At 45.1% G+C, this 21,766-nt stretch overlaps 1 protein-coding gene across 1 annotated transcript in view; it reads left to right on the plus strand.

Moving 5' to 3' along the window:
* LOC121949536 (copine-9-like) overlaps positions 1-21,766 on the plus strand; it is a 229,848-nt gene that overhangs the window by 39,749 nt on the left and 168,333 nt on the right. Inside the window, 1 exon segment of the mRNA XM_042495252.1 lies at positions 3,543-3,589. Within this exon segment, the coding sequence (XP_042351186.1) occupies positions 3,543-3,589 (47 nt within the window).

A 21,766-nucleotide genomic window follows, 5' to 3' on the forward strand; every position in this document is an offset into this window, starting at 1 on the left:
GCAGGGCCCCGGGGGTGGACGAGGTCCGCCCGGAGTTCCTCAAGGCCCTGGATGTTGTGGGGCTGTCGTGGCTGACACGACTCTGCAACATTGCGTGGACATCGGGGGCAGTGCCCTTGGACTGGCAGACTGGGGTGGTGGTCCCTCTTTTCAAGAAGGGGGACCGGAGGGTGTGTTCCAACTACAGGGGGATCACACTCCTCAGCCTCCCTGGTAAGGTCTATTCGGGGGTACTAGAGAGGAGGGTCCGCCGGATAGTCGAACCCCGGATTCAGGAGGAGCAATGCGGTTTTCGCCCCGGTCGTGGAACTGTGGACCAGCTCTGGACCCTTGGCAGGATCCTTGAGGGTGCTTGGGAGTTTGCCCAACCAGTCCGCATGTGCTTTGTGGACTTGGAGAAGGCATTCGACCGTGTCCCTCGGGGAGTCCTGTGGGGGGTTCTCCGGGAATATGGGGTTTCGGACTCCATTGCCGGCAGTAAGTCGAACTCGTTTCCGGTGAGGGTTGGACTCCGCCAGGGCTGCCCTTTGTCACCGATTCTGTTCATAACTTTTATGGACAGAATTTCTAGGCGCAGCCAGGGTGTTGAGGGGGTCCGGTTTGGTGACCTCAGGATTAGGTCTCTGCTCTTTGCAGATGATGTGGTCCTGTTGGCTTCATCGGGCCGCGACCTTCAGCTCTCACTGGATCGGTTCACAGCCGAGTGTGAAGCGGCTGGAATGAAAATCAGCACCTCCAAATCCGAGACCATGGTTCTCAGCCGGAAAAGGGTGGCGTGCCCCCTCCGGATCGGGGATGAAGTCCTGCCCCAAGTGGAGGAGTTAAAGTACCTCAGGGTCTTGTTCACGAGTGAGGGAAGGATGGAACAGGAGATCGACAGGCGGATCGGTGCGGCGTCTGCAGTAATGCGGACTCTGCACCGGTCTGTCTTGGTGAAGAGGGAGCTGAGCCGAAAGGCAAAGCTCTCAATTTACCAGTCGATCTTCGTTCCTACCCTCACCTATGGTCATGAGCTTTGGGTAGTGACCGAAAGAACAAGATCGCGGGTACAAGCGGCCGAAATGAGTTTCCTCCGTAGGGTGGCTGGGCTCTCCCTTAGAGATAGGGTGAGAAGCTCGGTCATCCGGGAGGAGCTCGGAGTAGAGCCGCTGCTCCTCCGCATTGAGAAGAGCCAGATGAGGTGGCTCGGGCATCTAATTAGGATGCCTCCAGGACGCCTCCCTGGTGAGGTGTTCAGGGCACGTCCCACCGGTAGGAGGCCCCGGGGAAGACCCAGGACACGCTGGAGAGACTACGTCTCTCAGCTGGCCTGGGAACGCCTCGGGGTCCCCCGGGAAGAGCTGGATGAAGTGGCCGGGGAGAGGGAAGTCTGGGTTTCCCTGCTTAGGCTGCTGCCCCCGCGACCCGACCCCGGATAAGCGGAAGAAAATGGATGGATGGATGGATGGATGGATTTTTTCTTTCTATAATTTTAATTGTAAAGAACAGACTATTTTATGTCCTAGTATAATGTAGGCTCTATTTTTAAGGTGGTGTTTGTTAAGAAGAAATAAACTTCTTCATTCTCAAATTCTGACTGCTTTGAATAATAGAATTTACTTGTACTTTTACTTTCAAAACTTAAGCAATTTTATCATAAAATATCGTAAAAGTAGTTTTTTTTTATACTTAAGTACAGTAACCATAACATACCTTATGACTTTTACTAAAGTCATATTGTAATAGGTGACTTTAACTTCTATAAAAGTCATTTTCTGGGGAGATATCTGTACTTTTACTCAAGTTTGGCATTCATGTACCTCATCCACCACTGGTTTACACTACAAAAGACTTGGCCAAATGAGTCCAAGGCTCATAGTCCAATGTGTAGATATTTGATGAGTTTGGAGTGAGAAGGTGTTGCTTAGTTGCCTCACCCTCCCATAATAATTTGTCAAGTATTTGTCATAACCAATAAGATATTGTGGAAAGTAAGGATGACAATATAAAAGAAATGTTGACAGTAAACGCAACATGTTCTCATCCCATCTCACCACATGTTGCTGCTCTGTAGTGAAATCCTGTGTCTACAAATCACGCTTTAGGTATCCTTCTGCATCCGCTCTTTATGTTAAAGGATGCCGCTGCCGCAATATCAACAAAAACACATGGTGGGATGATGCTGCATTTGGTAATGTTTAGACAACAAAAGCACATGGCAACCAACGCCAGCAAGTCAATGAATGAACATACTGGCATGTATGCTTAGGTTTGGGTACATGGTAAGGTGTAAGGACAAAACACATCTCTTTCAGATGGGAAGAAAACATTAGTCTCCCACATGAATGTCAAGGGTGGGTTGGATCCATCCACTGTCTCTCCCAACTGCCCTATATTATGTCATTACCAGCAGTGTTTCACACTGATGCCGTACAACAGCGTATCATGCGGATGCAACAGGTTTGGTCTGGCTGTGTTCTCAACTGACGCCAACCCTCTGTGCATCATGCTGGCCGTCTGATAGCATATCATAACATCATGCACGATATGTCCATATGTGCTGCTACAGTACAGCGATGTATCATGCAGATGTGAAAGCTGGCTTTTGGCATTAGGGTCTTACACAGAAAGCCATGCAAAAGTGTTGGTATTTGACAACTTCAGAATAAGGACAGGCTGGTAAACAATGCATGTGAAGTTTTGGGCAGGTATGACTCAGGAGGCGGAGCTAGATCAGTGGTCCAATCCCCATCTCCTTCAGTCTGTATGTCAAAGTATCCTTAAGCAAGTTACTGAACGCCACTAGTGTGAACATGTGTGTGTGTGTGTGAATGAGGCTCTATGATGTAAAGGCGCTTTTAGTGGTTGAAGATTAAAAAGGTGTTCTACAAATGCATCTCCATCTACCATTACCATTTGATTACAGGAAAAGCCCACAGAGCAGCTTTAACTTTATTTTTTTTAATTTTTTGGCAGGAATTAATTTACTGGTAGACAAAAAACGCTTTGGTTGAGTCCACACACTTCACTATCTTGTTTTCATAAAGAGATCATTTAGTATTCAATAAATAAATCAACCTTCTGCAACAAGTAACAGGAGGAGATTCAGATTAAAGTCTTTGACAATGTTTTTTTTTTTAACAATAGTTCTTTAAAACCTCATACATTCAATGACTTTATTTCAATTATTATTTAAATTGGATTTTCCCCCCATGGTACCCTGTTATTGTTCTGCAGCAACACTAATTTCCTTGCAGGCACAATCAAAGTTTAGTCTTTTGTTGTATCACTCTCATTCATATTTCATGGATAGAGAACTGTATGTCTCCCACAAAATATAATAGTACATTTCATAAATATTTATGCTTTTATTAATCTTTATTCTATAGTTATTTTAACTTTTGTGCCATTTTTAAATGTATGGCAACACTGCCAGCTGTGCTGCAGTGTTGTACCTTTAATAATTTGCATCCATGATGTGTAGCTTTGAGATTATTGTCTGTGTTGAAATGCAGAAAGTGCAAAAGTAACTGTTAAACCTGAACATTTGTTTGTGTTTTCAGTGGTGGTGTTGTACGTGCAAGGCTTGGGGACCAAGGAATGGAGAGAGGTGAGTGACATGTCTTTAAATGTAATGTTCAGATAAAGTGGTATTTTGGTTTTCAAATGCAGAGTTCAGTTATTTAATTAGTCAGTTTTTAAACATTAAAGTGATAACTGGGCTGATTAGAAAGATGATGCTTTGCTGCAAGTTCAGTTGGCACCTGGCACAAAGTATGATGGTCCCCACATGCGGCTGAAAATGGACTGAGAGGGGTATAATACCTTTGTAAATGGCTAAATTCCATCAACAGCAGGTACAAATACCTTTTGTATGTCTACACATGTGGTGGTAACATTGGACATGTGATATGTATTGGTAACACGGCAGTATAGTAGCAGAGACCAGTGGTGTGTAGTAGTTTGTTGAAGGGATGGTTGTTTCTCCGTATTGATGGCCTGTAAAACTTGTGTGTGATGATATTTTAAGCCTCCTGGCATTAATATTAGTTCAGTATTTTACTGTGAATATTTATATAGCTTTAATATACACTTTACCATTAAATAAGATGAGCTTCAGCTGTAATGATTCAACTACTCAACACATTCTCTTCACAAGTCGTCAGATGTTGCCGTTTTACAGTGGAATTTTATATTACATTCTAGGCTGCCTTCTGTGTCTGCTCATAATGTTCCACGATACCACTACTGTAATGTCAACACAAGCACATGGTGGGATGATGCTGCACATGGTAATGTTTAGGCAATAAATGCAGATGGCAACCAATGTTGGGATGTCAACAAAAACACTTGCTGGCATGGATGGTTAGGATTGGGCAAAGACTTATGGTATGGTAAAGAAAAAAACATCACATTCAAATACGAAGTGAGCACTGTACTCCTTCATGAAAGTCTGGGATTTGCTGGACCTGTTCATCGCCCCTTCCACCTGCCCCAAAGGGATCCTTGTGCTCCATATAATATGTCATTACTAGCAGTGTTTCAACTTGACGCCTAGGTGTAGCATGTGGATGCCAACACGCTCTATCTGTCACATTCTCAACTGATGCTGCCCATCTATGTATTATGCTGCTGGACCTCCTACCACTGCGATATGCCTAGAACACTTCTAACTGGAATAATAGGTACCTGGTTTGTGCATATTTAGTGAATACAGACATAGAGCTCTGATGCTTCACAATGCTATGTTATATTCAGATGCTCAGTTTCAAACCAAGCCCAGCCCTTTCCTCAGCAGTACGTTCCTTAGCGTCTGTTATGTTTAGGAGTTTAGAGGAATATAAATAGTTTGGAGGATCAATAACACAGAACTCAGTCACAAAAAGACACATTAGGCAGGCTAAGGGATTTATATGTAGCAACATCAACATGCAGAAACCTACATCAGATCACACTGGAAGAAGTTTTTAAAAGGGCTTGGATAAATACCATTTTGATGCTAAAACATGGGCTTCATACTTCCACCAAAATTTGAATGTTGGGATTTGGATACATAGGGAACACTTCTGGGAGGCTACATAATGATTGCCTATAAAAACCTCAACAAAGAGTACAGTATAGTAAAAATAATAATAATTAATCGACCTGACCTTGAAATGCATTTGGAGTTTGGCTGAGTATGTATTGAGAAGTAGCAGGAGCAGAAAAAGCAGTCACTAATGAAATTAAACCACCACTCTACAAATTGGCAAAAAAAGGAAAACAAATCCTCTAAAACAAGGCCAGGATTGAAAATAACAGCAATCATTTAAAAATGCATTTGTCATTCTCGGCACGTTTAAGAAAACCCCAAACAAACGGCCTGTGCTTTCCTCCATTAAGGTCACGACTATAGAGTCTAAGCAGGTGTGAAACAAAATGTCCTGTGACGGTCATACTGATCAGAGTGGTTTATAGCAAACAGAATGTAATAAAAACTAAGCCCCTCCGTGAAGCCTGAGGAGCCAAATATAGGAATTCATAAATTGGAAAACCATCCGAGATGCTTTGGAAAGTAGGCCTGGGACGCTGCGGCTGTGTAAACATATAGAAAACCTCATCACTCGCTCTCCTCTCTCTCCTGTCTGCCTCAGTGTCTCTCATTCTCTCTTGCAGTAATTTGTGCTTTGTGCTATCAAAGAAAATCAGTCTCATCCCAGCGGGGATCCAAACACATACACATAAATCTCAGTGAGCCCCAATCAGTCTCACAGGGAGCGGAGGCTCTCAGCTGAGTTGTATGCACACACACACACACACACACACACACACACACACACACACCACATGCACACAGACACACTGTAGAGCAGTGGTCGATGCACCCATGGAGCAGTATGGATCAGTTTGCAGGTGTATGATGCTGTTGCATGTTACTTTAATTACAGTTATCTGATGCCAATCGGCAGCCAGCATCACCAACAAGCGGGAACACTTCGTTGTTTTAAACTATGGCAGAAGAAGAAGGTGCAAGAAAAAATGAAACAACGTGTAAGTGCAGTGATGGAAATATGACCTATATGACCAGCTAGTTCTCATCACCCTCATGTTTTTCAAGTGTTTTGTTTTTAAGTTTGGTTTTAATTAGTTACTCAGTGCTCTAAGAAGGGAGTTTGACATCATGACTGACAGCTGTGTGTGTAAATCCATGTGCACGCAATAAGTGGTGCTGCTCAGGATTGGGTCAGATAGGTGCATTGGTGGGAATTCAATGCCTGGCCTCAATAAATTCTGCGTAGCCTCCAGCAACCAGTTAGTTGGGTTATTCCTAGCAGTTCACTGAGCGTGGAGAGGAAAACTTTGTGTCTCAGTGGATTTGTCGTCTATGGAAATTAAAAAACAAATTTAGCCCCCATGCACCTCGCAAAAATGTGAGCAACTTTTGTAAGACCCCCAAATCCCAATTAGCTTCCATGTATGAAATTACTTTTTTCACTAGCAAGAACCACACCTTCAACTAGATGATCAGTTTGACAGTTTATTAATACGAATGGAATTGGTATGAACATAAATTTACTGAATTATTCATTATGCGACAGATGATTGAGTGCGGTGTGGGGGAGCTTTGGTGGGGAATCCGCCATGGCGAAGAGGAGGAGAGGGTTAGGAGGGTATTTAACCCTCTGGGATCACTTTATAAAAAAAAATTGTTAAGGCCATTAAGAACAAAAATGTCCACTTCCAAAACCTTTCATAAAAATACTATATAAAAAATGCTTTTCCCAATTTTTTTGCCTTAAACTTTTAATCAACTTCAGTCTTAATCAAAGCTATCAAATGATTAAACATTGTTGGTATTTGAACCCTTTAAATGCCAGTTTGTATACTTGATGTCACTGCCGTTTTTGAGAAAAAACAAACAAACAAAAAAGTGAGTTATTTTCAATACAATAAATAAGGAGAGCCTGGGAATTTTTTTTTTTTTATCACAGTCTATCACAGTCAACAAAATTGATCTTGATGCATTTATAGTTTTTGTGTAGGGTCAGATTTAAAATATAGGACCTGTTAAAGCCACTAAGGACAAAAATGTCCACTTCCAAAAACTACAATAAAAATATTACTGATTAATATTTTTTTCTACTTTTTGGGGTTTAATCTTTTCATTAACTTCATTCCTGATTAAAACTGCCAAACATTTATTTATTTTCAGGATTTTAACCCTTCGAATGCCAGTCTGATTACATGATGTCACTGCTCTTCATGAAAAATATACACAAAAAATAAATTATTTTCAAAATAATAAATAAGGGGAGGCTGGGAATTTTTTTTAAAAATCACAGTATTGGATTTGTCAAAGATTAGAAAGAAAACTGATTATGACGCATTTATAGTTTTTTGTGCAGAGTCAGATTTAAAATTTAGGACCTGTTAAAGCGACTAAGGACAAAAATGTCCTCTTCCAAAAACTGCTATAAAAATATTACAGATTAATATTTTTTCCACTTTTTGGGGTTTAATCTTTTCATCAACTTCAGTCCTGATCAAAACTACCAAACATTTATTTATTTTCAGGATTTTAACCATGTGAATGCCAGTCTGATTGCATGATGTCACTGCTCTTCATGAAAAGTACACACAAAAAATGATTTTTTTTTCAATATAAAAAATGAGGGGAGGCTGGGGAATTTTTTTTTAAACATCACAGTCTTGAATATGTCAGAGATGAACAACAACATTGATTTTTATGAATTTATAGTTTTTGTGCAGAGTCAGATTTATAATTTAGGATGCGTTAAAGATATTAAGGACAAAAATGTCTACTTCCAAAAACTGCTGTAAAAATATTACAGATTAATATTTTTTTCACAATTTTGGGGTTAAATCTTTTAATCTACTTCAGTCTTGATCAAAATGACCAAATCATCATTTTCTTTAAGGATTCTAACCCATAAATGGCAGTTTGAATACATGATGTCACTGTTTGTCATGAAAAACAAATCACATAAATTAATCTCACAGCCACTCCATAATATTATAAAGCATTCTGTAATGTCAGGGTTTTACCTTGGAGAAAAGTAGTAAAATTTGTCGTAATTACTGTACACTAGCAGATGGCAACATTTTCCCATCATAACTCTACACATGACATGCTTGTTATTTTGTAGTTTCTTTGCCTGTTGAATTTTAGAGCCCTGCCAGGCACCGAAATAAATCCACACTAATAACTAATATAATGTAGGTGTGTTGGTACAGATGACAAAGTAAGAGCACTGCTCTGTCAGTTCCTAAGGCATACAAGTGTGACACCAAAGGCCACAAATGAGAATGAGGTTATCCGCTGGTGAACAGCTGGAAGGCACCAGATGCATTGACATGAAATGCACACAGACGGTGTCACTTGACAACATGGCCGGAAAGAACTGATGGCATTGTGGAGGACACCAGGCATGTCCACATTCAACACGCGCAGGTGGTGTCAGTTTACAACGTGACCGGACAGAGCCGGTCCTGTTCAAATATACTAAAGAAATACTGAAGGATAGCATCAGATAATAACGCTGACAGAAACCACATAATATAAGGAGCATGAGTATGCTTATAGGATGGGTGGGGAGGTGGATGTTGCCCACAAACAACTGACCTTCATGAGGGAGTCTGAAGATTGCTTCCCTTGTGGATGTTGTTTTTTCTTCATCTTACCATTGGCCTCTTTTGCCTAAACCTAACCACTGTCATGGACCTGCTGTTTCTCCTCCTTACCTGCTGCCAGTACTTTTCCACTCACCCTCCCTCTGCTCTGCTCTACCTGCTAGCCACGCCCACTGCTGCAGCCTGCTCTCCCCTCAGCTGCAGCTCATCATCAATCAGCGCAGGATATAAGACACTCCAGTTCACTCACTCGTTGCCAGATGCTCCTCTGCGCTATGCATGTCTTTCCAGCGTTTCTCTACCAGATCTCCCGTTGCCGACTCTGCCTGTTCCTGACCTGCTCTCCTCGCCTGACTCCCCGTGAACCTACCTGCTCTTTGTCCTCAACCACATGTTCAGTTTCGGCGTTCCGGAAATCTGACGGCTCTCCTGGTAAAGACTCCTTCGCTCGGCTAAGACGCTCCTTCTGCCTGATCCCTGTCGGTGCTGTTACCTCCGCGGACGGACTTCCTGGTTATCAAACCCCTGCCTGTCCCAGACCATTCCTCTGCTCGTTCCCTGTCGGCGTTCCAGCACGTGTGGACGGCTCGTGGAGCTACGGGGTTTTCTCCTCGCCAGCCACTGTGGGTACAAGCTTCGTTTCTTCGCTTCGTGAGATACCCAGAGACATTGCTAGGGCTTCCCGCCTGAAGAACGAACTCTTTGCCTGTAAGCTGAACTTTGACTGTGTTGGTTTAAATAAAAGTTATTACCAACTGAACGAGCGTTTTGGCGTACTGCATCTGGGTCCTACAACCACCCGTTACAGTACAATCTGGCCAAATATGGACCCAGCAGATTCCAGCGCTCTCTAGTCCCGCTTAGCCCGTGTTGAGAGAATGTTGCAGCAACATGAGGCTCAACTAACCTCCAACGCGGCGGAGGCTCGTCAGTCCGCTTCGGCGTTGGAACGGGCGCTAACGCTACTGGCTAACCAGGTCCAACAAATGGCTTCCTCGCTGACTCAGCACACCGCTCCTGCTCCGAGTCCGGTCCAGTCTGCTCCCGTTCCTGCACCACCCCCAAGCATCGCTCACGAGCCCCGGGTAGGGACGCCGGAGCGATACGCCGGGGATCCAGAGGGTTGCAATCCATTCCTGACTAACTGTTCAATCCTGTTCGCACTGCAACCACTCACATTCTCCACAGAGGCAGCAAAGGTCGCTTTCACCATCAACCATCTCACTGGTCAAGCACGCCTATGGGGAACTGCGGAGTGGGAGAGAGGCACGCCGGCTTGTGTGTCTTTTTCTGCTTTCGCTGAGGAGCTCCGCAAGGTTTTTGGTCCGGTTCCTGTGGGTCCTGACACCACCGGAGGACTTTTGAGCCAGCGACAGGGCAACCGGACGGTGGCTGATTTTGCCATTGAATTCAGGACGAAGGCTCGACAAAGCGACTGGAACTCGGCAGCCCAATGTGACGCCTTCCTCAATGGCCTAGCCCCATATATAAAGGATGAACTGGTCTCATTCGATCTCCTTTTCTCTCTAGACGGGTTAATCGAACTCACCACACGATTAGACCGACGCATCCAGGCGAGGAGAAGAGAGCAGATCCGGGAGGGAGGTGCTCGTCGGGGCCAGAACGTCCTGCATGGTTCTCCTGCACTCGTCAGACCTCCTTCAGATCCAGTTATGGGAGGAGCGGAACCCATGCAGGTGGGACACACTCGGCTAACCACAGAAGAACGGGAGAGACGACGACGGGGAAACCTGTGTCTCTACTGTGGACAGGCCGGCCACTTTGTTTCCCGATGTCCAGTAAAAGGGCGGGCTCAGCAGTAGAGGGGGACATACTGCTGAGCTGATTTCAGAACTCTACCCCCAGCCCTCGCCCTCTTTTCCATGTTCAGCTCCAGCTCAAAGACGGTTCACACACTCTCGCCACGTTCATCGACTCTGGGGCCGATGTCAACCTGATGGACAAAGAGCTCGCTCGTCAGCTGGGAATGAAGCAGGTCCCTCTTCCTCGTCCCCTGCCGGCCAGCGCCTTAGACGGTCATCTCCTGGGAACGGTGACTGATCAGACGGCTCCCGTTCCCATGTTACTGGCAGGGAGTCATTGTGAGACCATCCAGTTCCACATTCTGAACTCTCCGAGATTGCCATTGATCCTCAGGTACCCTTGGCTTCGCCGTCACAACCCGCATATAGACTGGTCCACGGGTTCGATTCTGTCTTGGGCTCCCTCCTGTCAACAGGTCTGTCTACAACGACCAGCTCCTCCCACGCCATCCACCAATCCCGGCTCTGTTCCAGACCTGTCCATGGTGCCTGCTGAATATGTTGACTACAGCGAGGTGTTCAATAAAGCCAGGGCCACCTCTCTGCCTCCGCACCGAGCTTATGACTGCGCCATCGACCTCTTGCCTGGCTCGGTTCCTCCCAAGGGTCGTCTCTACTCCTTGTCTGCACCAGAAAGAGAGGCCATGGAGACTTATATTAAAGACTCGTTGGCCGCCGCAATCATCCGGCCCTCCTCGTCTCCTGCAGGGGCCGGATTCTTCTTCGTGGGAAAGAAAGATGGTTCTCTTCGACCCTGCATCAACTACCGGGGCCTGAACGAGATCACCATTAAAAATCGCTACCCTCTTCCTCTCATCTCCTCGGCTTTTGAACTGTTGCAAGATGCCACGATCTTCACCAAGCTGGATCTACGCAACGCCTACCATCTGGTTCGAATCCGAGAGGGAGACGAATGGAAAACGGCCTTCAATACTCCCACGGGTCACTACGAATATTTGGTGATGCCGTTCGGACTCACTAACGCCCCAGTTGTCTTCCAAGCTCTGGTCAATTACGTTCTCAGGGACCTGTTGAATAAATACGTCTTTGTCTTCCTAGACGACATCCTGATCTTCTCTCGTTCCATAGAGGAGCACATCCACCATGTCCAGACGGTCCTGCAGCTCCTACTAAAGAATTCCCTGTTTGTAAAAGCAGAGAAGTGCGAATTCCACGCCAGTTCTGTTTCCTTCCTTGGCTACATCATCGGACACAACCGCATGGAAATGGACCCTGCCAAGGTCTCCGCTGTTTCCTCCTGGCCCGTTCCCGACTCCCGCAAGCAGCTGCAGCGATTCCTGGGGTTCGCAAATTTCTACCGCAGGTTCATTCATGGCTACAGCACGGTGGCGGCTCCCCTCTCTGCCCTCACCTCGTCCAAAGTGCCATTCCGATGGTCCCCAGCTGCTAACGAGGCCTTCCAAGACTTAAAGAGACGCTTCAGTTCGGCACCCATTCTCCTCATTCCCGACCCCGAGAGACAGTTTGTGGTGGAGGTTGACGCCTCGGATGTGGGGGTAGGGGCCGTCCTCTCTCAGCGCTCAGCAGAAGATGAAAAGCTGCATCCCTGCGCCTTTTTCTCCCGGCGCCTTTCCCCTGCTGAGAGGAATTATGACATTGGCAACCGTGAGCTATTAGCGGTTAAGCTGGCATTGGAAGAGTGGCGCCATTGGCTGGAGGGCACCACTGTTCCCTTTCTGGTATGGACAGATCATAAGAACCTGGAGTACATTAGAACAGCCAAAAGACTGAATTCTCGCCAGGCTCGTTGGGCTCTGTTCTTCACCCGTTTCTCGTTTACCCTCTCCTATCGCCCTGGCTCCCGTAACGTTAAGCCCGACGCACTGTCCAGACAGTTCCTGGAGGAGGAGGGGGACTCATCCCAGCCTGACAACATTCTTCCCTCCTCTCATCTCCTAGCAGCTCTTACCTGGGAGATAGAGGAGCGGATAAAGTCGGCGTTGGAGGACCAGCCGGGCCCCAGTTCATGCCCTCAGGGTCGTCTGTTCGTTCCCCAAGACTTCAGGTCCGAGGTCCTGCAGTGGGCCCATGCTTCCCGTCTGACCTGTCATCCAGGGGTTTCCCGCACTAAGGAGGTCCTGCAAAGGCGGTTTTGGTGGGCCACCCTAGACGAAGACACGAGGAACTTTGTCAATGCCTGCCCAGTCTGTAGTCAGAGCAAGACCTCCCGCCAAGCCCCTGCCAGATTCCTGCACCCACTCCCTGTACCTCATCGTCCCTGGTCTCACATTTCTCTGGACTTTGTTACCGGTCTGCCACTGTCGGAAGGAAACACTACCATCCTGACAGTGGTAGACCGGTTCAGCAAGATGGCGCACTTTGTGCCATTACCGAAGCTTCCCTCTGCCAAAGAAACTGCTGAACTAATGCTCCTGCATGTCTTCCGACTACACGGTTTCCCTACAGATGTGGTTTCCGACCGGGGCCCTCAGTTTACCTCGGCGTTCTGGAAGGAATTCTGTCGGCTCTTGGGGGCATCCACCAGTCTGTCTTCCGGATACCACCCACAGTCGAACGGTCAGTCGGAGCGGCTTAACCAGGAGATGGAGACGGCACTGCGGTGTATGGCCTCCAATCAGCCCGCCTCCTGGTCGTCACAACTTTTGTGGGTGGAGTACGCACACAACACCCTGGTCAGTTCTGCCACCGGGCTCTCACCATTTCAGTGTGCATACGGCTTCCAGCCTCCCTTGTTTCCTGACCAGGAAAAAGAGACTGCTTACCCGTCAGTAGAGACTTTCATCCGCCGCTGTAAGCGCACCTGGTCCCGAGCTCGGTCTGCACTCCTGCGGACCGCCGCTCGCTACGCCTCCTCGGCCAACCGTCGCCGCTCCCAGGCTCCTCCGTACCGGGTCGGACAAAGAGTTTGGCTGTCCACCAAGGATCTTCCCCTGAGGGTGGAATCCCGCAAGCTGACTCCCAAGTATGTTGGTCCATTTCCTGTGGAACAGGTCGTCAACCCGGTGCCGGTCCGCCTCAAACTGCCCTGCTCCATGCGCATCCATCCCACGTTCCACGTCTCCAAGGTCAAGCCAGCCAGGGAGTGTCCTCTGCAGCCCGCCTCTTGACCACCGCCGCCTCCCCGTCTCATTGATGGGGCTCCGGCTTACACGGTGCGTCGCTTGCTTCGCTCCCGTCGACGGGGTAGGGGTCTGCAGTATCTGGTGGACTGGGAGGGTTACGGCCCAGAGGAGCGGTCCTGGGTTCCTGTGCGGCAGATTTGGGATGACCAGTTGATGAAGGAGTTCCACCGCCTGAATCCCGATCAGCCCTTCCGTGCGGTCCGGAGACGGTGTTCCTCCGCCTCTGTTCCGGCTCCCCCTTCTCCTGTTCCTGGGACGTCCGGGCTGGGTTGCTGCTCGGGGGCCTCTGCGTTGCAGCTGGTGGATGGTCCTCCCTCTGGTGATGACGACGCGGGTTCCGGCGTGTCGGAGGAATTCTTCCTGGTGAACAGCTGACACGGAAGGATACATAAAACATCATGGGTAGATTTGGAAGGTCCCGACAGAGCGGCACCATGTGAAAAGTAGGGAGTTAGAACATGTTGGGTATACTGAATAATATCTTATGTGCATGAATGTATGAGGGGGTTGAAAGTGTGTGTGTGTGTGTGTGTGTGTGTGTGTGTGTGTGTGTTTGTGTGTGTGTGTGTGTGTGTGTGTGCGTGCGTGTGCGTGCGTGCACGTGTGTGTGCATGCTTGTGTGAGAGAGAGACAAGTGCAAATTGCGAGGGGAAAATTGTGAAAATATTTCTCTCTTTACATGCACACTGAACACACACACACTTCTCAGCTGAGACCACACTTTGTACCAACACACCTACATCATATTAGTTGCGTAGATTTATTCTAATACCTGGCAGGGCTCCAAAATTCAACAGGCACAGAATCCAAGAAATTACAAGCATTTCATGCATAGGGTTATGATGGGAAAATGTTGTCATTTGGTAGAATAAAATAAAAATGACAAATTTTACTATTTTCCTCCAAAATAAAACCCTGACATTACAGAATGCATCATTATATTCTGTAATTGCTGTGAGTTTCATAAATGTGTGTTTTTTTCCCATTTGTTTTCATTTGAAAACAGCAACCTCATATAAACAAACTGGCAGTTAAAGTGTTAAAATCCTGAAAGTAATAGAATGTTTTGGTAGTTTTGATCAGGACTGAAGTTGATTTAAAGATTTAATCCAAAAATTGGGGAAAAAAAATATTATTCTGAAATATTTTTTTACAGCAGTTTTTGGAAAATGTATTTTTGTCCATATTTTTGACCAAGTTTTGAATTATAAATCTGACTCTGCACAAAAAACTATAAATGCATCAAAATCAATGTTGTTCCTAATCTTTGACATATCCAAGACCGTGATTTTAAAAAAATCTCCCAGCCTCCCCTCATTTATTATATTGAAAATAATTCATTTTTGTGTGTGTATTTGTAATTAAAAGCAGTGACATCATGTAATCAGACTGGCATTTAAAGGGTTAAATCCTGAAAAGAAATAAATGTTTGGTAGTTTTGATCAAGACTGAAGTTGATGAAAAGATTTAACCCCAAAAAGTGAAAAAAAATATTAATCTGTAAAATTTTTATAGCAGTTTTTGAAAGTGGGCATTTTTGTACTTAGTGGCTTTAACGGGTCCTAAATTGTATATCTGACCCTGCACAAAAACTATAAATGCATCAAGATCAATGTTGTTGCTAATTTTTGACAACTCCAAGACTGTGATAAAAAAGACAGCCTCCCCTCATTTATTATATTAAAAATATCTCATTTTTTGTTGTTTTCTTTTGTCAACAATGGCAGTGACCCCATGTATTTGCATTTAAAGGGTTTAAATACCAACAATGTTAAATCATTTGATAGTTTTGATTAGGACTGAAGTTGATTAAAAGATTCAAGCCAAAAAATTTGGGAAAAGTATTTTTATCAAAGGTTTTGGAAGTGGACATTTTTGTCCTTAATGGCCTTAAAGGGTACTAAATTTATTCCTAGTTCCCATAGACCCAGTACAAAAATTAAAATTGGAAAAAAGAAGAAGAAGAAAACCTTCCTACAAAAAAATAATATCACATGCATCAACACAGCCAAAAATGATTGCAAAAACAAACGTGAAAAATGATCCATTTGGGCAAAAATGTCCATAATGATCCCAGAGGCTTAAGCTGGAAGAGGCGTGGTTGAGGTGAGGTTCTGCTCCTGAAACTCTGCTGGACAGCTTCACTTCACTAGCAAGGACCACACCTTCAACTAGATGATCAGTTTGACAGTTTCTCATGGCAGATAGGCGTTGGTGATAATGCAGGTTATGGTGATGAGATCAAATGATGGAAAAGTTATGTTACGCCTGTCGTTAAAGTGGTGTAAACAATTCCAAGCAGACCAATATGATGAGAGAGTTGCAGGGGACAGGCTATTGATAATGGAGTTCTGAGATTCCATGATCAGGGGCCTTAGAGATGGATTTAGATGTTGAAAATCAAGGCTGAATATGGAAGAGCTGGAGTCGGGTGTTCATCTGCATGAGGGGCCAAGCTTCTGAACTTCTTAAAAGAGAAATGAGAGAGTGAGTCAGCGATAACATTGAAGTGGCCAGGAACGTGAACTGCACGGAGGATGTACAGGTGTGCGAAAGAGTGCCAGATTAGCTGACGCAAGAACAGAATGATTGATGAGGAGTTGGAGCGAACTTTGTTTATGATATCAATGACTGTGAGATTGTCTGAGTAGATGCGGATATTTTCGGCACCATTCATGGCCCCACAAGATGGCAGCAACTATGATGACCTGGCATTCTCTTTCCAACTCTGGGGGCCATTTGCCTACGAACTATCACTCGTTGTAAAAGCCCCCAAAACTGACAGATGGAGCTGCGTCAGCGAACAGATTAATGTTGTGATGGTGAGTCAGTTGGTTGTCGTAGAAGGAGATCCCATTCCAGGAGATAGAGCCAGAAGCAGAGCTCAGTACGGCTTGATGGGCCAAGAGAGATGGAGGTTAAGAGTGATAGGACAGAAGAAGTGATAGACAACAGGTGAGATATGAAGACCCGTCCCTGGGGAATGACGTGGCATGCAAAATTGAGGTGGCCTAGGAGGGAAAGGAGCTGACGTTTGGTGCAGCTCGGGGCAAGGAGAAAATTTGAGATCAAAAGGCTGATACGATTGAGCTTTTCAGGTGGAAGTGAGGCCTGAAACAGTTCCAGGGTGACACCGAGGAACTCAAGGGATGTGGAAGGGCCCTGAGTTTCTCTGTGGAGAAAGGGACGCTGAGGTTGGAGAAAACTTATGTGAGTGCAGTGTGACCGGAAGCTGGTGGCGATGAAGGAGGGGTGATGAAAAGGAAGACATCCAAAAGATGGACAAGAAACAGAAGGTTGTGGATGTTCAACAGGATCCAGCAAAGTGTTTCTGACAAGGTGTCGAAGCGTTTTGGACTTTTACAGCCAAAGGTGAGCCTGATGGCAAAGTAATAAGCACCATGCCAGCGAACACCAAAGAATTGCCAGAAGTCAGGGTGGATGAGAAGAACGTTGAAAGCACTGGTGAAGTCTGCTTTTGAGAGCCAGGACCCTTTCCCGGCACATTTGATGAGGGCATGGTTGACAGTAGCATAGTGGAGGGAAAAGTCTTCACTTGGGATCAGGCTGTTAATGCTAGAGATAGCGCTACCATGGGGAGCTGAGAGATCTATTATAATGTGCTTCTTTCCAGAGTATTTCCTGGTTGCGTTGCCGAGGGGCTGACACAGAAAGTTAGAAACAGCCCGAATGTGAAGCCCTCCTTGACTTCCTTCAGAAGCAGGTTGTTGACGGACTCCGGGTCATTTGTTGCTGACAGGAGATTTTTGCATTTTTTTCGCATTCGAAAGATGAAGATGGAGAGATCAAAAGTCCGGGGTGGAAACCTTCCTTGAAGCCCCTAATGAGAAACTGCATGAAAGCAGGGTCGGGTTGTCTTCAAGTGCAGAAGCTAAGGCTGGAACATAATAGGTGTCAACACGTACTTGCCAAGATTCTGCAAAGTAGGGTTATGAGGACAATCTGGGCTGGCATGGCCTCCTCTGCAGAAGGAACAGACATGGAGAAAGTGGAACTGTAACATGTTGCAACCAGCATCGTTGAAGTTGTTGCAGATGGCTCGACACACTTGATGCATAATGGGCCTGCCTTTTCTGTCTACGTCACTGGATGCAGGGAAGATGGCGGGAGGGGCAGATGCTGGCCGTGGAGGTATGGGTGCTGGAGGGGCTGCTGCTGCAGGAACACAGAACATCCCGAGGGAAGGAGAAAGAATATGCAAATTCTGTGGGTGTTGGCTCTCTGGACTGGGTAGTGAAAGCCACTAGGGAGCTCCTAGTGGCCTTCAAGAAATCTGTCACTTGGAGGCTGGTGAAGAGAAGGCATAAGAAGACGTGCGAGATCCATGTAATTACCATCAAGAATCTGTTTACGCAGACTGGGGGAAACTGGAGAGGAACGGATATGTGTTGATGAAAGTGTTGGGATGGTAGATAGGAGGATTAGCTGTGGCCGGGGTGAAGGCAGGTGATGCCCTCTGCAACAGAAAAGGATCAGAAAAGAGACCAAAACCCTGGAAAGGAACTACATGGTGCACGGGATGAGAGGCCGGGGGAATTGGCATCCCGGTGAGTTGTGGAGCCAGCGGAGTTGGGATAATGGCGGGAGGCTGCCGCTATCCTCTGAGGCCATGGAGTAGGAGAACCGCGGAAGTGTAGAGCTGCTTGTGAGTGACCTCGTCCTCTTTTCTCATCGAGGGGGGAGGACTGGGAGAAGCGGAGGAGTCACCGGCTGAACTGTAACCTTGTATGTTGAGCAGAGAAGAACCAGCCGGAATATGGACCATGGATGAGATTGAGTGGCCAGTGCTCACTCGGCCGGGGGCTTTTGTATGTCGTAGGTCGGCGTCTCTGGAAAGGAAGCAATGGAGAAGTTTTCGGCGTTGGATTTTGGGTATGCCAGTACAGCCTGACGGAAACATTGAGGGTGGTCGTCCTGGCCTTGTCCAAACAGATTGTCATCTGACAGGGATAAGGAGATGGAGTCCATACTTCAAAATGGGTGAGTATGTGAATCGTATTCAATAAAACAGAAGAGAAGCTCAGTGGCGTTTTGGTACGTGCTCGTGTAGAATATGAGAACAAAAGATAAGGAGAGGGTTAGAAGGGTATTTAAGCTAAAAGAGGTGTAGTTGAGGTGTGGTCCTGCTCCTGAAACTCTGCTGGACAACTTCATTTAATGGTTTGGCTTATAATGCTGTACAGGGCATGATTTCTGAGACTTTTTGGGTCTTGAAATACATAATTGATGTAGTTCATTTTATTTGATTTATTTTTGACTTTCAAATCCAAAGTGGCGACCAATTTTATGCTCCAATTGATCCGTTTCTCAAAGTCATTATAGAGCCTTAAATCCACTGAGAAACAAAGTTTTACTCTCCACAGTCACGGAACTGCTAGGAATGACCCGCCAGAGTATTTTTATTAAATTGCCAGCCAGTGCAAGCATTTTTGGTCATATTTCCTAATCTTTCAAGACCTCCAGAATATTTTGCGTTTTGATTATATAAACAATGAATACATCAAGATAAAGAACAGCTCTTCAGCTTTCATACACACAAAAAACTGAACTTGAACATCTGATTTTCATAAAAAACGACATTGCAGACATAAAGCTGAGAAAATTGCATTTTTGTAAAAGAAAGCCCTTTTAAGAGCAAAATCAATTTCAATTTTACATTTTTTGCTTTTTTCCTCTTATTTTCTTATGTTCGCTTGAATGTACAAAAATAATGCTGAAAATAGTTTGAGTAACAGCGGAACTACAGAGTGGAACATTCCCCAAAATGTCAGGAAGCACCAAAGCTACAGAGCAGTCCCTAGATAACAGCTTTTATGCGACCTCTGCATATTTACGTGTTGTTCTGTTTGTTATGAGTTGGAGGTATTTAAACATCAGATATCACTTTGTTTTCTCAACATAACCGGGCTGGAAACTCACTACACGTGAGCTCACACCGTGTCCTCTCGTCCTGTCTGTCACTGTCACACTCACACCTGGCGCAGCAGAAAGAGAGAGGGGGCCTGGGGTGCTGGCCTGATGACTGCTTACAGTGGTGTTTTGCAGAGCGGGCATGGGAATAAATGAAAATATATTTCCTCCCTGTTCCCTGATGATCTAAATAAGTCGCTAAATCTATCTCTTGTTGCTAAGTAGGCCGCTAGATAGTCAAGTCAAGTCAGTTTTATTTATATAGCCCATTATCACAAAACATGGTTTGCCTCAGAGGGCTTTACAGTGTACGACATCCCTCTGCCCTTAGACCCTCACATCACCCAAGGAAAAACTCCCCAAAAAGAACCCCTGTACAACTCACCCTGGGACCTGAGATCGTCTTGTTCATTTTTTTTTTTTTTGGACGTGGAAATGTTGTTTTATTGCACAACATCTATAACAGTGTCCCCTGTTAGTGAAAACACTGATTGACAGAAAATCTAATCAATGACAGGGAAAGAGTTAAGTGTAATGTTTGAGGTGTATGTGCAGAGAGCTAGCAGCATAGGCTAGTAGGCAGTAGCTCCTGGATAGCAGAATGGTAAAAGAGTCAACAGATGATGAAATGGGGATTTCCACACTGCTACTTTACATACATCCCAGGTCTCCACAGTACTATATTCTGTGATCATACATGAGTAGTAGACAACATGACCTTTAACTTGTTATTGTTGCAAGTCCTCTCGTGTTGATGTCGGTTGAAGTACTGTGCTCAACTCAACTAACAACAAAACAAAAAGAGGGCACCACCTTGTGGCACTATTTGGCATTGTAATAATAATAATAATACATTCTATTCATTAGTCCCTTTCTCAACACTCAAGGACACTTTACAAAGACAAAACAAATACAATAAAACAACAGATAAAAGCTACAAACATTGCAGGGATAAGTGTGCAATGAGAACTTACTGTTTATTTAATAATGTGAAAATGTAATTATGAATGTGAAAAATATGTTAAGTATAATTTGTCCAAAAGCCGCAGATCACTGTTTGCACAGGTAAATGTGGAATACTACCGCTACACATTGAAACAGGGAGATATAGGGGTGTGTCTGAAGATGAAATAATCTGTGAATACTGCAGGTTAAACGAGGTGGAAAATTAATTTCATTTTATTTTATACTGTCCTATGTATCATAATTAACCGGAAACTTTCTTTAAAAAAATAACTATCATGACCCTGATTTAATTCATATGGAAGATGGCCCCTTAATGAAGTATCTCTTTGATAATGTTTTTGCTTTGTCTGACTATCTTTTTAAAGCTTGGGAAGGGGAGAAAAATCACATAAAACTGCATTTATCAGACTGTTCAATATGAAAGTTATCAGTTTATGAACTGGATTTACATACTATTTGAAAGTTATGCATTTGTTTTGTCTGAATCTGAATTTTGAGTTTAAGGGCTGTGTTGGTATGGATGTATGTATGTATGTACTGTATGCACGTATGCATGTATGCATGTATATATATTTGGTCAATATATTTTTTTTGTGTCTTACCTCCTGGAATATTTTAGACTATCTGAAGGTTGTTGATGTTTAGGCTACTTGATGCTGTTATTGTACTTTATACATCAGTTACTTCCGACCAAGCAATTTCAAGTGGCATTCCATGAGTGGCAATATAGGAGTATAACAATACTGGGACTGTTAACTTTAACTCTTTAACTCTCTTCACGGCCGTTCAAAATTAGTTTATTAGTGTAAGAGTGTAGGAGGGAAATGCATAGTATAGCGTAACATAGGTTCAAACAGCTAGTTGGCGCTGTTCACGTAGCTGTCAGATGGTCAGGTTGAGGGAGGAGAGAAGAAGAGAGAGAGAGAGGAGTCTGGAGCGAGCAAGAAAGGACGAGAATTTTGAAGTGTGTCTTGAGCTGACTGTACGTGCATTGGAGTTACTAAAAGTTATGAGGAAGCCCAGAGGGGGGCAGCTGTGACGGACGGGTTTTGGTAAACCGCCGTTCACTTTGAGTAAACCAGCTGTTATAGATATTTCAAGGATGTGCAGTGAGACAGGGACACACTCGTCTGACACTATCGACAGCCTGAGAGGCATCGATACACACAGGCTGTCTGATACGAGACTCGGAGATCACCACAGTGAGCGATCACACGCTGCAGCGATAATCTGTCTGTCAAACTAACTCATCTACATCTCACAAAGTGTCTGTTAACAGACTCTAATTTCACTGAAAACCCAGAGATAAATGTCCATGATACTCAGCAGCTG

This window comes from Plectropomus leopardus, chromosome 2 (genome assembly GCF_008729295.1).
Source record: "Plectropomus leopardus isolate mb chromosome 2, YSFRI_Pleo_2.0, whole genome shotgun sequence".
Classification (NCBI taxonomy): Eukaryota; Metazoa; Chordata; class Actinopteri; order Perciformes; family Serranidae; genus Plectropomus; species Plectropomus leopardus.